General features: G+C 47.3%; 1 protein-coding gene across 1 annotated transcript; it reads right to left on the bottom strand.

The window, feature by feature from the left end:
* Nucleotides 1–5,452: 5,452 nt before the first annotated feature.
* Nucleotides 5,453–23,477, bottom strand: AQP3 (aquaporin 3 (Gill blood group)). Its single transcript, XM_065406522.1, has 6 exons — nucleotides 23,370–23,477; nucleotides 11,730–11,856; nucleotides 9,181–9,318; nucleotides 7,474–7,592; nucleotides 6,343–6,560; nucleotides 5,453–5,621 (listed from the first exon to the last, which is right to left on the bottom strand). Exons 1-6 carry the CDS (start codon nucleotides 23,475–23,477, stop codon nucleotides 5,453–5,455), a joined length of 879 nt encoding a protein of 292 aa, XP_065262594.1.
* Nucleotides 23,478–23,520: the final 43 nt, after the last annotated feature.

Genomic DNA, 23,520 nt, shown 5'->3' with positions numbered 1-23,520 from the left:
TGGGATAGTAGTGGGAGGACTGTCAGAAGCCAAAGAGTTATTTCAAAATGGGGATGCAGCCACACCTCATTTGAGTTAGTGCACTCCCAGAGCAGATGAATGAATGAGAAGCTAGAAAATTTTGGGGGGAAACTATGTGTGTGCAGAGGAAAGACTATTCATTTTGAAAAAACGCAATGAATCCCAAATAATTTACAAGGGGAGCGTGAAGTCCCTAGAATTGCCCCTGGTTACGGGGTAACACAGCGTAGTGGCCCGAGTCCATGGAATTGCCCCTGGTTACAGGGTAGCACGGCCTAGCAGCCAGAGTCCATAGAATTGCCCCTGGGTACAGGGCAGCACGGCCTAGCAGCCAGAGTCCATAGAATTGCCCCTGGGTACAGGGCAGCACGGCCTAGCGGCCAGAGTCCATAGAATTGCCCCTGGGTACAGGGCAGCACGGCCTAGCGGCCAGAGTCCATAGAATTGCCCCTGGGTACAGGGCAGCACGGCCTAGCAGCCAGAGTCCATAGAATTGCCCCTGGGTACAGGGCAGCACGGCCTAGCGGCCAGAGTCCATAGAATTGCCCCTGGGTACAGGGCAGCACGGCCTAGCAGCCAGAGTCCATAGAATTGCCCCTGGGTACAGGGCAGCACGGCCTAGCGGCCAGAGTCCATAGAATTGCCCCTGGGTACAGGGCAGCATGGCCTAGTGGCCAGAGTCCATAGAATTGCCCCTGGGTACAGGGCAGCATGGCCTAGTGACCGGAGCCCGTAGGATTGCCCCTGGTTACACCGCCATAGGGCCTTGCCACTGGCTCAGTGGGGAGATCCTACCGAAACACGCTGAGGTTTACTGGGGGCAAGTTACCAGTCCGTCACCCCCCCCTCCCCGGGTAGCTTCCTACCGTCTTGAGAGTTGGAGTCTCCCATGAATCTCCAGGTTCTCCGCAGGTCTCCGGGTCCGTCGCTGCCTCGGGCTCCTCCCGCAGCAGGGCTTCGTGCTGGCCGGGGAAGCTTCAGTTCCCAGCAACGTCAAGGGTGGTGGTTGGTCCTCCGCAGGAGCTTCCCGGATAGGTCTCTCCCCTGTGGCCGCCAGCCCAGACTGAGCTGAGTTCCCTCCTTTTATACTCCCAGAGCATTTGGAGCATGCCCAGTACGAGCAGGGCGGGACTTCCGCCGCCAGAGCTACTGGTCTGACACAGCCGGGGCTAGTGCGGGGCGGGGCTGCCCTGTCACAGGGAGACAAGCCCTTAGTAGATGCTTGAGCACTCAGCATCCCACCCCCTCAACAACCCTACACGCCCCCATGCGCCTCACACATGCCACTTGATCACCACGCAGTGCCCGGGTCAGCGGAGGGCATCTAGCCAGCTAGATAGTTCCTGTCTCTCCCTAGAATTGCTCCCCATAGTGTAAGGGCTAGGCCGACAGCAGCCGCAGAAGGATTAGTCAGCCTAGAATAAAATTTTGACGCTCTAGCCACTTAGGGTACATCTACACTGCAACCCCCCACCCATGGCAGCGAGTCTCAGAGCCCGGATCAACTGAGTCAGTCTAGCAGCACTCGCACCACGGGGCTACAAATAGCCATGCAGACGCTCCTGCTTGGGCTCTGAGCCCCACTCCCCTCACTGGGTTTCAGAGCCTGGGCTCCAGGCCGAGTGGGAACGTCTATGCCATTTTTTAGCCTCATAGTGCGAGCCCAAGTCAGGCAAACCAGGCTCTGAGCCTCGTTGCTACAGGGATTTTTTTGCAGTATAGACATCCCTTTAGCCTCCATCTGCCAGGACTCCATTCCTTCACCAGTCCAGCTGCATCACGTATTCCCCCCACCCTTGCTTTCTCCCCCACATCCATCTGTCCAGCCTAGCTGCACCTCCCTCCCTGCAGAAATACATGTCAGGCCAGCAACCCATCAAATAAGCTCCTCCTTGGCACGTTTCCTCTTCTGATGTTTCAGTTTGCTGTGTGTCACTGCAGCTGTAACCTAAAAACATCCTGATTTGGCCACATGGATGCAGCCTGCCTTCCTGAACCTCCCCCCACCCTGCAGTTTCAGTTGGATACATTATTCTTTGTCACGTCCTGCCCCTAAAATAAATTGAAGTACAACCTCACTGTGTGCAGTTGAACTGCTGCTGTGTTGCTCCCCAGAAGTGGCTGCATGTCAGTGGTGGCTAAAATGGTCCCTGTACATGTAGGTCCTGATTCTGATTTTAACTAAGCCAATTTAACTCCATTTCAGTGGAGTTACTCCAGATTTACACCAGCGCGAGAGAACTGGACCCATAATTTTGCATATCAGCTTGTTAATTCTGTAATTCACTTTGGGAGTCTCTGGAGTAAAGAGTGCTGCATAAAAGGTATTGTATTCACTTTCAAATTGTGGCAACTAGAAGCACCAGTTCATTGCTGTAGCTGGGAGAATTACAAATAGACATCTGATATTCCACTGATCAGTATTAATCTTCATCATACTCTAAACCAGGCTGAAAGTCAGGAAAGGAAAGGTAATACTTGGGTACTTCACTTTCCCAGATTTCATATATTGTAAGGCCAGAAGGGACTCTTACACTCATCCAATCTGACCTCCTGTGTAACCCAGGCCCAGTGATTCCTGCATCTAGTCTGATAACTTGCAGTTTAACTAGAACATCTCTTTCAGAAAGACATCCAGTCTTCACTAAGGGTACGTCTACACTACCCACCGGATCAGCGGGTAGTGATCGATCTATTAGGGATCGATTTATGGCGTCTAGTGTAGACGTGAATAATCGATCCCCGATCGCTCTGCCCTCGACTCCTGTACTCCACCGCGGTGAGAGGCGGAAGCGGAGTCAACGGGGGAGCAGCGGCAGTCCACCCTGCGCTGTGAGGACGCGAGGTAAGTCGACCTAAGATACGTCGACTTCAGCTACGCTATTCTCGTAGCTGAAGTTGCGTATCTTAGGTTGATTCCCCCACCCCACCCCCACCCCCCCAGTGTAGACCAGGCCTAAGACTCCAAATGAAGGAGAATCCACCACAACTATTGGCAATCTGTTCCAGTAATTATCCTCACTGTTAAAAAAAAAAAAGTGTGTTTTATAATAGTAGATTTTGTTCTTATTTCAAAATAAATTTATTACAAAAGCTTACGAGGACATTTACAGTTGAACAAAGTGGTGAAGAGGTATCTTCAAAAGAACTCATTGTTTTGACATTGAAGTATGAAAGAAGGAAAGAGGACTCTATTTTTAACAGTAACGCACAAACTAAAAGAATAGCTTTCCCAACAATTTGCTTTCCAGGCATCTAACATGAGTGCAAACAGGACTACAACTTGATAGGAATGCCAGCTGCTGTTGAAGGTGCCATCTGAATGTAACATTGCGACTTCCTTTTCCCTCTTTAGTTTAATAATAGTTCTAAAACCGTGTACTAAGATTTTGTGTAGCCTAAACCACTCTCTAATCTGCCATCCTTATAAGGTTGCCATACGGATCTCTGTTGCACATGGAACAGACATCTCTTGACCTCGAATCTGCATATGCACCTAGAATAGGGTTAATCTCTTCCAAATTAGACTGAAATGAGCTGAGATTCAAAGAAAGCTCTGTTTATTTCCTCTACTATAACTGCTCCCTGATATAAGCAAGAACATGATGCTCTTCATTTCTAAAGGGTGTTCAAAGCCAGCCTCAGTTCATCTCATCCAGTGCTTTTCCTTGTCTTTCAGCAAATCTGTGAACCAATTCCCAGTGCACTCTATGGGTTGGCTTCTTGTTTTTTGTATTAACAAGAGTAGGTGCATGATTTTACATCTGCAATAGGTCCCTCCCATATTCCTGATCTTTGCATAACCTCACCTTAGCACCCTAAAATACAATTCAGAAGGAAAGGAATACAGCATGAAGGTAGCACTCAGCTACTGTGCCCAATAAAGGTAGATTTCCCTTTCCTTTTACAGATTCTCAAGAGACGAAAGGGGGTGAGAGCACTTTAACAGGCATGTTATTGTCACTGATGCCTTTCCAAGTGTCAAAGTTTACTGGAAATGATTTAAAAATAAACAAAATAAAATTGACACAGTCATTTTACAATCTCAATATTGACACGCACAAAAAAAGCACGAAAGAATACAAAGTTTTACTGACAGTAAATATGTACTGCATACGAGAAACCTATTAAAAGGAATTCATGCATTAAAGGAACAGTTATCAAAGGGGTCTCTAATAATATGATGCCTTGGGAATCAGAGAGTGACAATATGCCGTCACTGGTACCAAAGAAGGTCAAATAGAATGGCACAATGGGAACTAGAGATTATCTGCCAAGATGGCATCCTGGATCTCAAAGACAATCGAATAACATGATGCCATGAGTATTGGAGTTACAACGTGGCACCATGGGAACTGAGATGCTCTTACATCGTGGTGCCATGGGCATCAAAAATGTTCTAATAACATGGGCGTTGGAATTTCTCTGTCAACATGATTGTACTTTGAAAATGCAATGATAGTATCGGAAAGCAGATCAGTGACAAGACAGCTGCCTTATGTCACCCTTGAATTAACTCTTCCCTGTCCTGGCATTATGTACATAAAGCTAATGTGAAATTTACCTGAACAAACACAGCCTTAGCGAGAGTCAAGCACCATGTTTTCAATTAAACATGACTATAAGCTTGGAATCCTGTATAAGCCTCTCTAATGAGTAAGAATCGCTAATGCATTCAGGAAGGCAGCTTTCCCAGGCAAGCTTCTGGTGGATTAGTGTTTTCCTAAATCTTGTCTTCAATGACCCAGTGAACGCTGAGGATCAAATATCCATGTGAAGTGGGCTTGTCAAGGTTTTGTCCTAATACAAAATTAAAGTCCAGTGCATTGTTGCTTTCTCTCTATTGTGACGTTATACCTAGGCAAAGCCTGGTTGATGTGGATCTGAATGCTATGCTATTAATGGCATGCACTACAGATTTAATGGGCTATGGTCATCCCTAGTGTAACACCATTGAGCTTAGTGGAGTTACACCAGGAATGAATTCAACAGCAGACTGCAACCGCCCGCTTCTCTTTTGCATTTAGATATTTTCATTTGTTGATCTCAAAGCCCTTTATAAAGGTGCGTGTGAGGAGGTCTCCTCATCCCCACCCTGCCGATGGAGAAACAAGCTCAGAGAAGTGAAGTGATTTGCCCGAGGTCATGCAGTAAGCCAGTAGCAGAGCCTGATTAGAACTCAGGTTGCCTGAGTCAGGTCTGAGCTCTAACCACTTGACTGCACTGCCAACCCCCCTTTACCAGGATAAGACTATATGGTGCCTTTGGTAAAGGCTCATGGGCAAATTTCTAAAGCAAACGCATCAAGGTGTACAAAGAAACTAGGACAGAATATCTCAAGAAGTGGAGTCTCTTGTTGTTCTTGAATCTTTCTCCTTCTCTTCTTTGGTTCCTGCAGTCCTGTGAAAAGTGTCCATATCTGCCAGCCTCCTCAGACCCTTTCCTTATGCTTCACGTTGGCCAACCTGACATTTTCCTGCTCAGTGGATGGTGGAGACGGCTCGTCGTGGCATCCAATCATCAGCTGGTAAACCAGCACTCCAGCAACTGCCCCAAGGAAAGGGGCCACGACCGGGACCCACCACCACTGCATGCCAGTACTGAAAGACACAAGAAAATGAGAGATGAGGAATGGGTAGTGGGACATCAACCAGAATAACCCAAACCCTGGGCATCTCAGCATATTTCCAATGACTTTCAATCGGACAAAGGCTCCTAAGTGCCCGAGGACCTTTTGAAAATGGGATGTAGGCGCCTAGGTCATCTAGGTACTTTTGAAAATGTTCATCCCTGTGCTTGAATGACCCAGAGAACTGGAGCTCTCTCTGGCTTCACTGTCACCCTATCAGAAAGCAGTGACTTCCTAAGAGTGAGCATGAATGCAGCCTTTTCAGAGAGCTGTCAGTGCTGTCCCACCCACGTCAGTAGGGAGAGGACTTTCCCCCGCCCCTGTTATTTCCCCATCGCGTCCATTTGGCAATAGCCACGACAGTCTCCAAACGAACTTATGTTCAGGGAACAGTTGCCCTTCCCATGCTTGCTTCTAGGCCTACTACTCGATAGCAATGCCAGGGCATAAGCTCTGATCTCTGGAAAGGGCTCTGCTCCGGCTGTGTCTCATTGCTCAGGAAATCTCCAGGGAGATTAATGCCTTTTAGGAATTTTAATGTGACCCAAAGGTGCCTCAAAATGCAGAGACTGCTTAGGTGTCCCTTTCTGATGGCCACTTCCAGAAGTGCTTGGGTGAGTTACTTTTTGGCCATCTTGTGCCTTGATCCCATCAGATCTAGGTAACCCACGCACCATGGAGAAAACACTTACGAGAATACTTCTGTGCCCCAGCCAGCAATGGCGGTGAAAAGACGAGGCCCGAAGTCCCTGGCTGGGTTGACGGCGTATCCAGAGTTGAAGCCCATGGACGTCCCAATAACCAGGACCACAAAGCCAACAGTGAACGCCTCTAGGCCCCGGGGGATAGGGTTGTTGTACGGATCCACAATAGCCAAGACGCAAACAATCAAGGATGCCGTGCCAATGAACTAGCAGGAAAAGGAGGGAGAGAGACATGGTTGAGGTTTGATCAGTCTTTTAACAAAGTCACGCAGCTACTGGGTGGAATGCTGCATGTTTAGAACTTATCCTCTGGAGTGACGAACAGGCATAGTGAAGGATGTGATCTCATTAAGCGCAGGGAACACCAAAGGGAATACAAAGTGGGGAATACTATGGCAAAGGGAACATGTCCAGAAAAGAACCCACCCTTAACAATAGCCTCATGGAAACATCTGGAGCAGAGAATGTCTCTTTCTCAGTAAGGCTACATAGGAGTAGAAAGACATAGGGTCTTTGAGTTCCCATGAGTCTAAGGACGCATTCTTAGCAGCGTCAGTGGGAGAGACTGCACTGCAAGGAGGACATTAAATAGTCCTCTAACAGCCTGCAGTGATACCAGCTCAGGCTAGGATCTCACAAGCTAAACAAGGTCAGTAAGGGTTGACACTTAGAAGGAGACCAAGGTACCACAGAGATCCATATTCAAGATTCCCCCATGCTACTATTCCTTCTGTAGGTATGCCCCAGCATAGCGGCACTGTGTGTTGGAAGACACCACTTTTCTAGAGAGAAATAAAACCAGGGTTCTGCCCTCATGTGATCATTAAAGGTCCTAGGGCACTTTTTACTAGAGTGGGGTCTTAGGCCTAGTGTCCTGGCCAAATTTTAGTCTGTTTCCATGTGCAGGTCGCACTGTGGCCACCTATACCATTAAACCCTCCTGTACCCAGGCGCACTCCTGCACTCTGATCCTCATGCTGACCAGTGGATTATTGGGTCCCGACTGGTGAATATCACTGATCTAAATCCCAGGAAACGCAGCATTGTTCCTCTTGAAATTGAGTGAGAGGGCCAGGATTGTCCTGCAAGGTCTCTTACCAACATCCCCAACTCTCTTACCTGGTCAAAGAATCCATTCAATACATTCAGATGATCAGACGGGTATGTGGCAAAAATGCCAGCGGTGCCATTCGGTCCCAGTACAAACAACTGGTTGTTGCCAAAAGCCCATATGGCATCTAGAATGGGAAACAGGGTTGGGTCAGTCATTCATCGCCTGATTGTTCAACAACACAGCAGAATCCGGGGCAGGGGGTGTTATTTGGGAAGCCTAACAAGTCATCTGGACTTAAAACCTATGAATATTACAATAGAGAATCACCATATTTGTCCATCGTACACATACTGAGCACCATACAACTGGCTGCAATACAGCCAACTGCCGCTCAGGAGACACAGTTACTTAGTAGCTGTGGGCTACCGGGGGCCCTATGACTTCTTCAACGTCCTGTTGAAGCTCAGCACCTGTGTATAGGATGAATAATCACGTCCCATAATTTAGTTATGCTTAACGTTGACCTTGGTCTGTTCTCTGACTGTGACACTGGGTCATTTAGTTTCCTGAGGGCTGTAACAGGTCTCATTCCGGTTGTTGGGTTTGGTGCGCGGGTAGCTGGGTGGGTGGTGTTGGTGGCCTGTGATATACAGGGGGTGAGACTGGATGATCTGGGGTCCTTTCTGGCCTTGAACTCTATGACTGTTACTGCAGTGGACAATGCTCTCAATTTAGAGATGATAATGAGCCGGAGTCTCTGCTCAGGTACGCATGAGCGAGTCCCACTGACTTGAAGGGGAATTAAGTATGTGTATCTGAGGCCAAAGTCTGGTTCAAGGAATTGTCATTGATCTTTAATAAAACTGATTATTTAATTAACAATCGATTATTGAGAATGTTTTCCTAAATTTAAACAACAGCAACGAGAGGTATAAAACCACTCTTGCACGGCAGTTAGTAATAGAACCTAATAACCAACTGGTCCTGACTGTACCACCCAAGAGGGGCTTGTCTGCAGGGCAGCACGTTGCGGTCTATGGGGATGTGAATTGTAGAGCACTCTATCGGGTCGCGCTCGAATTACCTCCTGTAGGCCCTGCTGGCGTGAGCTGAAAGGTACCTAGATTGCATTGATGTAGTCCCGTTTCAAACAGGACTACGTTAACGTGAACTGGTGCCTTTTAGTTTATGCCAGCAAGGTCTACCTGGGGCAGTTAGAGGGCAACACATTAGCATGCTCTACTATTCACACCCTTGTGGACCTCACCGTGCTGCCATGTAGACAAGCCCTAACCAGCTCATTAAATCAGGAAAGCTGTTAGTTACTGATTGTTTGCACTTTGTTAGGTAATGGAGTTAACTGTTGCCTTGCTGGTAATCCTTATTTATTCTTTTTCTTGACTGTGTAAAACAAGAGGAGTTAATTGTTATAGGCTGAGTGTCACCCCAGAGGCTGCCAATCAGGAGACACAAAAACACCAGGCAGGGGAGGGCTCTGAATAGAATTTCCTTGATGGGACAAAGCCAACTGTCACAATGTTGTTGCTTGAGCACATATCGTTGTGCCCCAGGTGAAGACGTTACACGGGGCCCTGCGATTGATTTTGGGAGCTTTGAATGTGGGATCACTCTAGAAAAGCCCAGATATACTAGGATGGCCATCAACCCAACCACAGGCAAATGCTCCGATTTGGACGAGGAAGATGTTTTTTACAGCATAAGAGAACAGAGTGAGAGGGATGGCATAAAAGCCAAGTGGTTTGTTCACTTACCAAAGTACAAGCCAAAGACGATGCCCGCTCCTAGGAAAGCACCGATGGTTTGTGCCAGGATGTAAATAGGCAGCTTAATCCATGGCTCCCGGGCCATGAGGCACAGAGCAAAAGTTACAGCAGGGTTCAAGTGGCCACCTGGGAAAGAGTTTCTCGTTAGTGCGTTCTGAGTGCAGGATCTGGCCCCAGAATACATGGAAAGGGACCAACACATTCAGAAAGACGCGCCTGCATTCATGTAAAAAGTGCAGCTGCTGGTGCTCTCTGGGCCTGTGTGTGTGACAACACCCTCTGGATCAAATTCACCCACCAGAACAGCAGCACAAGGCCCATAGGCATTCTAAGCCCCACTGAAACCCTTGAAGGAGGTGCAGCTGCTGAAAACCAGGCCAAAGATGTGGCCCTGTTCATTGGAAGATATGGGTTAATCCACGTGCCCAGAGCTAGGCAATACCTGGTCTTTAGGGAAACACACTGGATAAAGCCCTTGAGGACGTACTGCAGGGAACGGGACTGGGGAAAGGATTAGATGCTCTAATAGGCCTTTTTCCATCTCTAATTTCTATGACCCAGTGAGGGTCTCAGCAAGAATGAGTTGCTCTCTCTAAATCTATCTATCTATCTATCCCCATACACCCCTCTATCTATCTATCTATCTATCTATCTATCTATCTATCTATCTATCTATCTATCTATCACCATACACCCCCTCTATCTATCTGTCTATCTATCTATCTATCACCATATACCCCCTCTATCTATCTATCTATCTATCTATATCACCATACACCCCCTCTATCTATCTATCTATCTATCTATATCACCATACACCCCCTCTATCTATCTATCTATCTATCTATCTATCTATCTATCTATCTATCTATCATCATACACCCCCTCTATCTATCTATCTATCTATCTATCTATCTATCTATCTATCTATCTATCTATCACCATACACTATCTATCTATCTATCTATCTATCTATCTACATACACCCCCTCTATCTATCTATCTATCTATCTATCTATCTATCTATCTATCTATCTATCTATCTATCTATCTATCACCATACACCTATCTATCTATCTATCTATCTATCACCATACACCCCCTCTATCTATCTATCTATCTATCTATCTATCTATCTATCTATCTATCACCATACACCCCTCTATCTATCTATCTATCGATCTATCTATCTATCTATCTATCTATCGTCATACACCCCCTCTATCTATCTATCTATCTATCTATCACCATACACCCCTCTATCTATCTATCATCATATCTATCTATCTATCGTCATACACCCCCTCTATCTATCTATCTATCTATCTATCTATCTATCTATCTATCTATCTATCACCATACACCCCTCTATCTATCTATCTATCATCATACACCCCCTCTATCTATCTATCTATCTATCTATCTATCTATCTATCTATCTATCTATCTATCTATGCCATTGACTTCCAACAGTGATAGTCGTGTCCACTCAGTCGTGTCTCCTGTGCCAGAAGCAGGCATTCAGCAACAGGGTGGGTGGACAGTTACAAAGAGCATGAAGTATTGAGAAACAAATGACCAACAAAGGGTTCTATTCTCTCCTCAGTGTGGGTTCATCGGTTGCATGCACGCAGAGAGGAAACTATGTTATTAACTATGAATAGGGCCCTACCAAATTCACGGCCACGAAAAACGCATCACAGACCATGAGATCTGGTCTTTTGTGTGCTTTTACCCTATACTATGCTATAAATTTAAAGTGGGAGACCAGTGTTTCTCAAATTGAGGGTCCTGCCCAAAAGGGAGTTGTGGGGGGGGGGTCACAAGGTTATTTTAGGGGGGTTGCAGTATTGCCATTCTTACTTCTGCGCTGCCTTCAAAGCTGAGCGGCTGGAGAGCGGCGGCTGTTGGCCGGACACCCAGCTCTGAAGGCAGTGATCCGCCAGCAGAAGCGCAGAAGTAAAGGTGGCAATATCATACCATACCACCATTACTTCTGCACTGCTGCCTTCAAAGTTGGGTGGCTGGAGAGTGATGGCCTCTGACTGAGGGCCCAGCTCTGCAAGCAGCGGTGCAGTAGTAAAGGTGACAATACCATACCATACCATCCTTACTTCTGCGCTGCTGCTGGCAACAGCGCTGCCTTCAGAGCTGGGCTCCCGGCCAGCAGCCGCCGCTCTCCAGCTGCCCAGCTCTGAAGGCAGCACCGCCACCTGCAGCAGCGCAGAAGTAAGGGTAGCAGTACCGCAACGCCCCCTACAATAACCTTGTTATTCCTCCACAATTCCTTTTTGGGTCAGGACCCCTACAATTACAACACCATGAAATTCCAGATTTAAATAGCTGAAATCATGAAATTTATGATTTTCAAAATCCTATGCCCGTGAAATTGACTAAAATGGACCGTGAATATGATAGGGCCCTAACTATGAAGCAATGCTCTTTGACCTTTGGATCCCCAACTGCGCATGGCCAGGAGCTTACAGCAACAGGGAGCCCTAGGTTTGCAGCAAAGCCATGAAGTGGAAGCCACGTACCTGACACTTGCCCTGCTATCAGAATTCCAAGTGTAACAGCAAAGCCGAAGGCCAGGTTCACAGTCAAGAAGCCTCCGTGGGATCCTCTACTGAGCACGACCTGAGCGACCGAGCCACAGCCAAACAACTGAAAGAAGAAAAGAACTGATCAAAACTGGCCCAGTGGGTTTTCTTTCAGGAGCGAGAAACTGGCCAAGGACTCCTGAGTGCTTTCCACTTGAGTTCTCCAGCCCAAGTCCGTGACCAACTCCACTATGTGCGCTTGTGCTGCAGTACAAAATGGGAAAGGCTGCAGGGAAACTTGCTGGCTTGGGTGGAAAATGCCAGGGAGCAGGGTCATGAATTTGCTAGGGACTTGACCACCTCCATCTTCTGAAGCCTACAAAATACTCTCTCTTTTGGTCTTCAAGATCCTCCATAGGCTTGCCAGTCTTCTCCAAACCCCTCTTTGCTGCCTCTAGCCAATTCCCTGGTCTCTTAAAACACCAGACTCTTTTCTGTCTCCACTTCTTGTTTCTCCAGAGGGGTTGGTACATCCTTCCTCAAGGCTGCTTCCACCAACTCCCTTTCCTGATTATCTGCACCTTGCTGATTCCTGAACCCTTCCCAAAGCCTCCCACCGCAAGATGCATCTCTCCTCTTGGCCTCCTACTTATCCCTTTAATAAAACCATCAAAATCTTCCCCCCAAGACCTCCAACTTTCAACCATTCTGCCCTGCATCTCTCTTTTCTCCCTTGCCTACCACACCTAGGGACATTATATGATGCATTTAAACCTACTGTCCCTAGCCTGCTGTCCTTCTTTATATGGAACTGAAATTAGTGGACGTTTGGGGTCTGGACTGGAAACGGGATCAGTTCATAGTTTGCTGGCATTTGCAAAGATGACTATACATGGCTGGAAAACATTGTAAGGACAATACCCTTGATATAAGGAGTTCCCAGCAGCACAGGTGCTGGTCTGCAGCTGTCAGCAAGGCAAAGCTTGGATGGTGTAAGAACATTGTCCACCATCAGCTGGTGCTAGTATTAATACAGCAGCTCAAATGCTAGACCCACAAACCTGCTTAGGGGGCTTCATGCTGCACATAACACAAACCTGCCTAAGACAACCACAGACATTAAACGCTTCAATTCCAGGCACCTTGTAAATTACACCTTGACTCTGGCATTGTGAGAGGCGCTGTGCCTCGCCTCTTCCTTCCCAGGGCTGGGGACTGGAAAGTATTTGGTGAGCGGGTGGTTATTTGCACAGGGTGATAAGGGCTGTTTGCTTGCAGTGAAGGGAGGAAGCGAGCTGCAGCCCAAGGATGTTTGCTCGGGTCAATCCCTCATTTCCGGCCCATGTCCAAGAGCTCAACGGCTCTCTCTCCTCCTTGTCCCGCTCCACCTCGCTAGCAACCCAGCCCATTTCAGACTATAGCTGGTGTCTGAATCATTCGCTTGTATTTAACCCACGGGGGGAGATCCTGATCTCCGGTGTATCTCCAAGGGCTTCAGTGGAGTTATTCCTGATTTACACTGCAGAACATGAGCTCCGCTCAGCATCAGGCTCTGCTGTTGTGTTGGGCTGCCTCCTTATAATTACACAGAGGACCCAGAGCTTGTATCCTGACTTCCTCCTAAAGTTCAGGGATGCTCAGAGCCAGGGCCTGAAGCCTCTTCCATTACTAATGACACATGGCTCTTCCCCCTTAGGGCTGAAGGATGCAGCCAGCTGCCAGCCCTGGGAGCAAGGTATCAGACCCAGAATCCAACCCATGTAACCTCTCTTCTCCCATACAATTGACAGCTGATGAATGAGTAATAAAATAAACACCGTGCCCTGCTATCTCCTGGGCAAAGATTGGAATGGTCAGATAGACTCCAGGTTGACTCACTAGATGGACTTCCCACACCTAAGTTCCTCTGAACTAAAGAGCCCAGGTCTCCACCAACACAGACTCAGGTTGCAGATAAGGAAAACAACAAAGGAACCTACAATGGTACTGCGATGAACTGGCTAGGGTAGATGCAGAGCACCCTCTACTGGATAGAATGAGATCTCCTCGTCTGCGCGTCATAGACCCCGCACTGCTCGAAGTGGTTCTCCTTTAGCGCACTGTGCTTTGGGACCGGGAGGCTCTGAGTACCAACCCCACCAAATACTGAGTGAGCAGCAGAATTGCAGCGGTGAAGCCCCAGCTCAGTGACCCCAGACATGTTACAATATTTTGCCCTTTGATGAGTGACTGTCACCTAAGGTCTCAAAGAGATCTACAGCCCCTAGGCGGAAGGGGAAGAACTATTACCCGGACATTACAGCTGGGGAAGCAGGGATGGAGGAGGCCTGTGGCAAAGCTAGAAACAGACCTCAAGCATCTTGATTCCCATTCCTGCGCAGAAACCACTAGACTCTTTCCAGTCTGTGCTCAGTGGAGCACTGAGGGTGAAATCTGACATGCATTATGAAGCCAACAATTACTAGCTAGTGAGCGAATGGGAAATTCTTCCCTTTCCTTTCGGACACTTAAATCGCTTCCAAGATAATGTTAGCTGAAGGTTCGGTTGCTACTGTAGCTTGTTGTTGTGCTCCTCTCTCAAGTGGTCCCTTCAGCTGCCGTGTCTTGCCACGCACAGGGAGTGGATTGAGGGCATTCAAAGCTGTAATGTCTGGAGTGTGTCTCTTTCTTTCGTTTTGTTTATTCAGGGTTATTTTGTTAGGCAAATATTTATTTTCCTCATGCTTAAGGAACTGGCAGTCCTGCAAATTGATGGGGTTTCCTAGTAATCTACATACATTTAGGTTGCAGAAAATCACAGTGCAAAATTATCCCACATTTCCCACTAAGCCCTTTGATCTCAGCCTGGAGAAATTCCAAATTTGCCAGTGGATGAGATTTTGATACCCATTTCCCCCATGAATGGTGATAAACCCCTGGCTTGTCCTGAGCCGCGCCTACCAGTCAGGCAAAATGCCACACGGCACCTCTGCATGAGTGCTCAAAAGTCTGGGGAGGGGCAGGGCTGCCGAGAGTGGGTTCAGGCCCCGGTGAAAAAAAAATTTCGGGCCCCCCAGCAAGGGCGGACCGGCTAAACAGGGCCAACAAGAGGGGGTGGAAGCCGGGCCCCAGGCCCCCTTCCGGAATTTTTTCGGGCCCCCCAGCAAGGGCGGACTGGCTAAACAGGGCCGACGAGAGGGGGGGGGAAGCCGGGGAAGCCAGGCCCCGGGCCCCCTTCCGGACCGCTGGGCCCCGGTAATTTGTACCGGCTTCCCCCCCTCTCGTCGGCCCTGGTTAGGGGGCCAATGCAGTAAAACTGGTGTAACGCAATCCGAGGCGGATTAAGCTTTTGTTGTGCCCTGAGCCAGAGCAAGTGGGGGCCCCTCCTTACCCCTTCTGCCTGCAGTCCCCCCCCACCCGGCGCTCCTGCTGGGGAGCTTCCCCCCCACTCCCCGGCAGGAGCACCAGATGGGCAGCTGAGTGGGTCGGGGCATGGGGACGCCCATTTTTCCGGGGTCCTCCAATTGGCTGGGGCCCCTGAGCACGAGCCCCGTTAGCCTAATGGCTAATCCGCCACTGAGAAAATCTGGCCCTACAAGCACAGAAGAGAGGCAGGCAGGCTGGCATTTAGGGCCAAATTCTGCTTTTGCTGCGCATGTCTGTATTTTTATTGGGCCCCAGCAAACCAAGCCGAATCTTGATCCCAGTGGCTTCCACAAGACACACTCACAGCACACCCACACACCCACACACGCCTTTCTATCAGTTGCATTTGGCCCTAGGAATCATTTCAAATTGCACTCACCATGGCTGCTCCAGCAAATGATTTGTTGTCACGCAGTTTACTGTGGGTGTGGCCACACAGCTGCAAGACACGCGCGCTCGCTGTGGAGATGTCTGGGCTCAGGCTGGAGTCGAGCATCATTGGAGTCTAGCCACATCGACTAGGCTCTAAATGCAATTCACTAGGGCCATGGCGAGACATTTTCCATAGGAACCTGCTGCTAGGGATGATGTGTGTGAAATATGGAGAAGCTGAACTTTAACTAGCTACCCCAGCTCCAGCATTTTCACCTTACCAATAAAATGTCACACACGCCATAGAAATAAAAAGCTCCGGTATCAAGGTTTGCATCACGCACTCTCGCATGGTCTGCTATTGTATTTCATATCCCTTGTGCTCCGCTGGACGATTTAAATGATTATTTTAGGAGTATTAATAAAATGTACTAAACCACTTCACAGTGAAGTATTAACATTACTCCCATGGGTATTTAAGTTAAATCTATGCATTTGACTGGTCAGGCACCAGCCGAAGTATTGTGTCCAATTCTGGGCACTGCACTTTAGGAAAGTTGTGGACAAATTGGAGAGCATCCAGAGGAGAGCAACAAAAAACAGTCAAAAGTTTAGAAAACCTGATCTGTCAGGAAAGGTTCAAACAACTGGGCCTGTTTAGTCTTGAGAAAAGGAAACTGATGGGGGGGACATGATAACTGTCTTCAAATGTATTAAGGGCTGTTATAAAGAGGACAATGATCAATTATCATTACACACATTGAATCTATTTCCCCATGTTAAGTATTCTCACATCTCTTGTCAAACTGTCTGTAATGGGCTATCTTGATTATCACTACAAAAGTTTTTTTCTCTTAATTAATTAGCCTCTTAGAGTTGGTAGGACAACTCCCACCTTTTCATGTTCTCTGTATGTGTATATATATCTCCTCACTATATGTTCCATTCTATGCACCCGATGAAGTGGGCTGTAGCCCACGAAAGCTTATGCTCAAATAAATTTGTTAGTCTCTAAGGTGCCACAAGTACTCCAATTGTTCTCTGTGTCCACTGAAGGTAGGACAAGAAGGAATGGGCTTAATCTTCAGCAAGGGGAGATTTAGGTTGGATATTAGGAAAAACTTCCTAACGACAAGGGTAGTTAAGCTCTGGAACAGGCTTCCAAGGGAGGTTGTGGAATCCCCATCACTGGAGGTTTATAAGAACAGGTTGGACAAACACCAGCCACTGTCAGGGATGAACTAGGTTTACTTTGTCCTGCCTCCGCGGAGGGGGCTGGACTTGTTGAAGGTCCCTTCCCGCCCGACATTTCTATGAGTCTATGTATGTGTCTATCTAGGCATGTAGGGACTGATTCCGCACCTGCTGAAGTCCATGGGAATCTCTCCGCACTGATTTCAAAGGGCTTTGGATTAAACCCTGACAGGGCACTCATCACCGCGGCATCTGAGCACCAAAGGCAGTGTAATGCAGCAGATGTACCACTAGGGGGATCCAAAGCAGCAGCTGCAGCACTTTAGGGAGGAATATTGCCCAGTCCTATAGAGTCCTGTCCACACTGGCGCAGGTCGGTGTAACTTGCATCGCTAGGGGGGTGGCTTTTTCACACCCCGAGCAACGTACTTTATATCAACATAAGTGGTCATGTAGACCTGCCCTGAGATTAAAAAAAGCACACCTTTCTTAGCAGAGAAAGGCCTGAGATGGGAAAGGTCCAGAGCTGACTAAGGAAGGTAGTACAAGACTTTGGCAGGAAACAGAAATGGGTAAATAATACTGGAGAGATTACATAACCGATGGGTTTATAAACAGCTCCGGAGAAGAGTGACTCTGTTTGCACACTCAAGAAGGGATAATCACCGGCATTCTTCTAAACAACAGCTCTCTGATTAACCTTTTCTTGCCTAGTGGCTGCTCTTTGCACCTTCAAAGGAGCCACAAAAGACCTGAATGTATTTGCTCTTGAACTTACATGGCCCTGATCCCTGGATTAATCTGGGAACGCTTTGTAGCATTGGCACAACCCGACCCAGCAGGAATGTTATCGTCGGAGTAACAACTTTTCTCTTCAGCAGGCAAATAGAGCAGGGATTAGGCAATGAACCTTGTGTAAATCTAGCATAATTGCACCAATGAATGGGAAGGAGATTCAGATCGGGTTGCAGCCAAGCCACCTGAATAAGGCTGTTGAAAACTCCTGAGCTGTGATGACAGGTTGAATGAGGGAGATTTGAAGCAGCTCTGTGCAGCACATGAGAGTTAAACGCCCAGTCACAATGAGAGTTAAAGCCGGAGCCCAAACGAGGGACTCTCCATCCAAATGGGTGAGGCTGGGAGGGTCTGGGGCCCTCATCCTGCAGCTGGCTCTAACGCCCTGTTCACCCTCTTCTTTTGCAAAGCCATGGCTTGATCGAAAGCCCATTGAGGTCAAGGCAAAGCCTCCCTTTGGCTTCCTTCACGGCTGTCCTAGCTACACACGCGGCAGTGAGTCAGAGGCGTGGTGCTAGTGCAGCTGAGGGCAGAATCTGGCTCCATGGAGTTTTGGGAGCAACTCAAGTGGCCTATTATGATGGCCGAATACTGTGAGCCACATGTCAGTGGCAGTCTCCGATGGTGGAATCAGTGCAGAAGCTGCAAGGGGCTTTGGGCCTTGCTCAGCTTCAAATCTGTCTCCTTTTAAAGTTCAAATCTATATGCGTTCATAGCTTTGAATTCATAACTCTTCAGGCTATAGAGATCATCTAGTCGGCCTGCCCCCGACCTAGCACAGTTATATTCAATGGGTTCAGAGCCATACTGCAGCAGCTATCCCAGTGAAAAGGGGGGAGGGGGATGAGGGAGAGTCAGTAACAATAAGGTTTGTAATGGATCTTTCTGCATAAGAGTTGGAATTCACTCCCTGTGCAGAAGCGCAGCCCAAGGCTTATGCACCACTGAAGAACTCAAGAGATAGGACGGCTTAAATGGGGTTTATGTGGTGGGCAGATCTTGGGCTGGTGCCCTGCACAGGGGGTGAATGTCACCCCATATGAGAAAGTTATAACAAATGGCATTGGAAGAGTCTGTTAAGACAGAATGTATAGGCTACTTTTTTCCCCACTAAAGCAAGCTCAACCATTCCCCACTGATTTGTGGTAGAAAGGCGAATGCACAGGGACGAAGGGTCAGGAGACCAGAGTGCCATTTCTAGCTCTGCCACAGACTTCCCACGATGTCTTGGTCAAGTCATTTAAGGCCTGATCCTGCAGCAAGGAAGGAAGACACTGAGTACAGTGGGCACAGGATCCGGCTGCTAATTTGTGCCTCATTTCTCCCATCTGTAAAATGGGGAAATCACACTCCCCTACTTCACTGGAGTGGGGGTGGCCTCGTTAGTGCTTGTGAAGTGCTTTGAGATCCTCAAATGGAAGGCACTAGAGGGAAAGTGGTGTTATTGCCATTTCATTAAATGACTTCCTTGCCCACAAGACACGCCCACTACAACCACTTTTTCAGCACTGTGGTATTATGACCTGCATGTGATATTTTTGCTGGTGCTCGAAGTTGATTGAATTTACACTTAAGTTTTTAAAACTCCAGCAAAATATTAACATAATGCAAGGGCCATGCTTAGCAAGTCTGAAAGCAAACCAGCCTTTCCAAGTCCTATATAAAGCAAATATGGTGTAGCAAACTGCCTAATATGTCTGAGTACTGCTGCCCTGTACTGGATGGAATCAGAACAGCTTAACTATGTTTCATAGGCCCTATACTGCTAACAACTGAAGGAGATTCTCCTTTACTTTTATCCCTACAGTCACACTATGAAATTTAGGTTTCCATGGCATGTGGCATATTTACAACCATGAAGTTCCAATTTGTAACAGTAAAGTCTTTCATCACACCAGTCCTGTTTGAAGAATGACCAACGGAGTTGGATTCAAAACTGCTCTTTGTTCCTTCCTTGTGTCTAAACAACAGTGAAAACCAGCTAATCCACCATGCAAAGTCCGTCAGAGAGCCGAACTATTATACCAGCCAGATATGAAGGATACAAAGTCTGACCTTTTAGCTAGCTCCGGTATTTAAAACAAAGCAGGTCTGTAGCAATGTAACAGTTGCAATCCTTTTACATTTAAGCCGGGTGGAAAAAGCTGGGCTGATGGAATTTTTTTTTTTTTTTAATTGGCTGCTACAGTAATAATACAAACAGCCGACTTGTGAAATTCGTTTGATATTTGCATTGCTTAACTATTGCCAGTAGGTGGCGCTTTGGAGCAGGCAAGAAGGAAGACGAAGTAGGAAAAAAAGATCTTAATAATTTGTTGAACTGCAGAAGCACTGGGGCATAAATCGCCCCCTCCTAAAATGAGAAGAGAGATGGCAGTGACTGGAATTTTTAGGTAAGTTCAACTAATTTCCTCGGCTTCTTTTGCTGCACGATTTCCCTGATTTTCTATGAAGAAGGAACATTTTTTGACATGCTTCCCGTACAGTGTTTTTGTACCATGTACAAAGACATTTGTTGCAGGGTAAGGTGCCTCTCTTGGCGCTGTGATCTTTGTGCCAGCCAAAGGCGAGAGATCTGTTGGGGAGGAACTGGGATCACGTCCAGTGCCTTTGGGTGTCACAAATCTTCCATTACAAAGCGCAGGTCTAATGTTACATGCACAGTCCTACACCTGTTGAAGTCAATGGAAGTTTGACCTCAGTGAGAACAGGAGCAAACCTTAAGCCTACCCTCAATATTAATCTGCATGTATACTAAACCTGGAGAGATGGGGACAAATCCAGCCAACTCTGAGCCTGATCCTACATCCCTTGCACAGCCAAAACCCCAACTGATGTTAATGAAAGTTATGGGTGCAAACAGAAGCTGGGATTGGGCTCTGTGGGAGGTTAAAAATGACCCTATAAAAATAAACATATTTCACTTACACATGATCACATGCACCACTCCACACACCAGCCGGGTGAGAGTCAGCCTGCTGCGACTCCCATAAGGGCAGTTTAGCTACCCAGGGTGTGCTCCCACCAGACAGCATTGTTCCTCCAGTGGAGACTGCCAGACTCAGAAACGGGTCTGAGTATATTCACACGAAAAAGATAGTCAGTGGGCTCAAAGCTGGGGATGGGAAGGACCACAGGCAGATGCATGTGATCAGTTCCTATCCCAGGATTAAAGGAAAATATGGGCTAATGTTCTCAGAGACTCTGACTTCAAGCCCTTTTTGTTCCAGTCAGACCCCAGAACAAGGGATGATCTGGGATTGAGAGCAAACTGAAAAAAGCAAGAAGGGAATCATCAATCAGCCTTTCGAAATGGCCCTTTCCTGCCTCTTCTCTGACAGCCAGAGATCCCACTGCATTAAATACAGCCTCTAAATTCACTTAACGATGTGAGGGGAGACTGAAGCAGGAAACAGCGTGGGGTGTGGAGCAGCGCAGCCTCCCTGCATTGAATCTCTTTGGAAGGTGCTCCTGGCTCCGAACCCCAGATTCCAATGCAATCCATGACATGTGTGAAGCCCACTCCCACCCCTACAGGCAGAGCCCTGCTATCTATCTTCAGCAGATGTATTTCCAAGAGGAGTTGTAAAAAAAGTTTTTTGTCATTTCCACAAACTCTGTAAGCATGAGTTCAGAGTCTGCCAGCCTGACTCTAAATCCTGCCTTTTCTTTGCTAACCGTTTCCGGAAGCTCTGTCCAAACCACTGACCCATGAATGCCTTGCCTCCTCTGCTCATTAGGGCTAGTAAAACACAACAGGTGATGTGCCTCAGGTTGTTCCCATTGCCACTTTCACCAGCTTTTGCCTAAAGCCCCTAGAAGAACACATGGATTTTCCTGTACAGGAGGGGCCTGATCCAAATCCAAGACACACACACACACCCCAAATGCCAGGGGATTTTGGATCACGCTCTGAGCAGCTGGAATGAGCTTGATTTTCTTTCCCTGCCAAATAGCACAGGTGATTCACAGACAGAAACTGCACAATGATTCAGTCAGCTCCTGCCCATCCTTATTCCAAATAATCCTTTCAAAGCAAAGCATGGCCACTTGTTGCAAGTAGTTATTGCGAAAGCTGGTCTTTCTGCAGATACAACAATTATGCTATGGGAAACATAGCGTCCCCATTAGAGAGGGTAACATTTTACTGTTTCTCTTGAGCAGCGAGATATACAGAAGATACATCCGCCTCTCTGCCCCTGTTGCTTTTTAAAATACAAGAGGCTGTGTCTTTCCATTTACGGGAGGTGGCTGGAGGTGCATAGAGCTTTTCAAAGTTGCCACCACCCTTAGCTATTCCAGCTACTGAATAATTTCCGAACCAATTCTGATCTCAACTGATATAAATCCACAGTAGCTCAGCTGAAGTTGATGGAATTGCTGGGGATTTACACCTTGGTAAATGAGATTAGAATCTGATCACATATCTTCAAAGTGATGCACAAACATTAACCGGCCAGTACTAGAATATCAGCAAATTAGACAAATTACACCTGTCTGCAGTGTCATCTATATACCTACCTACCATATCTGGAAGGGCCAACATTTTCAAAGTTGGATGCCTAGCGCAAGACACCTATATCCATATTTAGCCACTTAAACCACTGTCCTGATTTTCAGAGATGCTGAGTGCTAGCAACCACTATGGAATTAGGCCTGGTTCACACTTAGCTAGGTGGAAAATTTCTCACCTTAAGCACAGTAGTTAGGTTGACTTAACCCTGATGTAGATGCAACTAGGTCGATGGAAGAATTATTCTGTCAACCTAGGTACTGCCCCTCAGACAGGTGAATTAACCACAGCACTCCGCTGTGGTAGGAAGCATCTGCACTACGGAGGCATAGCTGGAGCACTGGAGCAGTGCCGCTGCGGTGTAGACATACCCTTAGATTGCAGTGGTGGAGCTCAGCTCTCCTCCCTGTATCGGGTCACTTATTGATTTAAATGCCCAGCTATAGATGCAGGTTCACAACTTTAGGCACTCAGGTTTGAACCCTTTCACCAAGGCACCTATTGTCCTGGGGTCTAAGCACTGAATCGTTTGTGTCTATTTACCATTGAGACATATGATGGGGGACCGCTCCCCGATCCTAGACATGTGCCAAGCAGAGGTAGGCATTCAGCCATCCCGTCAGACTGGGTTAGTATTTTGCAGTGAGCCACAAAACAGCCCTGCTATTCCCCCTCTCACTTGATCCCAGGACAGGCTGTTGAGAACTGTTATTAACACTTTCAACACCAGCACATTTTTAAAATGATGCTTTAAGAAAAACAATCCAAGAAGAGGAACTTTCCCCTTCATGCATCTTCTCTCCTTTAGATGGCTCTTGAAAGGTTCTTTAAAGTTCAGACAGTTTCAGGATCAGAGAAATACATAGAGGTGTGAGAGCAATTTCCTTCCAGTAATACACTTGCTGTTCACACATGTGCCTCCTTATTGGGTCTACTCTGCTGCTAATACATACAGAACGTGAAATCTTTCAATACTTCAAAAGATTCATACATCACACCGAATTGGAAGCAACTCTGAAACTGACTGGTTACCAACTTTCACACATCATTTCACACAGAACATCAGGGGTTTACTACTCTAGACCCCGTGAGTCCTCAGGTCAGTTTCATCACTGGTGTAAATTCCAGAGATGAATGTGACTCCTTTGTCATGTCACGTTAGCTTTGCACCCAAATTACTGCAATTAAACAGTACTCAGCCAGCAAGCCGGAATCTTAGCCGGTTCGTGGAATATTAGCCTGGTCCTGAATAAGCAACGTACGATGTAGTATGTTAAGGTTTTTATTGCAACTATGCCTTAGTAAAAAGGTTTCAAAAAAACCACAACCGTATCGTAAGTAGTAAAAGGCAGACTTACCACCAGAATCAGGGTCCCCAGGCACTCGGCCAGTGCTTGCCTCACTAGTTTGTTTCTGATCCTCATCATCTCTGCAATTCTAGCGAGAACTTCCTTTTGCCTCCCCATCGTGGCTGAGATTTCCTTCTAGCCCTGCTTTGGCACAGAGGTG

The sequence above is a fragment of the Emys orbicularis genome, chromosome 6 (assembly GCF_028017835.1).
Source record: "Emys orbicularis isolate rEmyOrb1 chromosome 6, rEmyOrb1.hap1, whole genome shotgun sequence".
In the NCBI taxonomy this organism is placed as follows: Eukaryota; Metazoa; Chordata; order Testudines; family Emydidae; genus Emys; species Emys orbicularis.
The sequence above is the reverse complement of the archived record's forward strand: the minus strand, read 5'-3'. Positions and strand labels throughout refer to the sequence as shown.

Bases quoted from the DNA above. Each gene is read 5' to 3' on its own strand.
- AQP3 (XM_065406522.1), bottom strand. From the start codon at position 23,477: ATGGGGAGGCAAAAGGAAGTTCTCGCTAGAATTGCAGAGATGATGAGG. The intron at 7,593-9,180 runs GTAAGTGAACAA...TTCCCATTCTAG, and splicing joins CGTCTTTGGCTTGTACTTTG to ATGCCATATGGGCTTTTGGC. The intron at 6,561-7,473 runs GTAAGAGAGTTG...TTTTCCTGCTAG, and splicing joins TGAATGGATTCTTTGACCAG to TTCATTGGCACGGCATCCTT.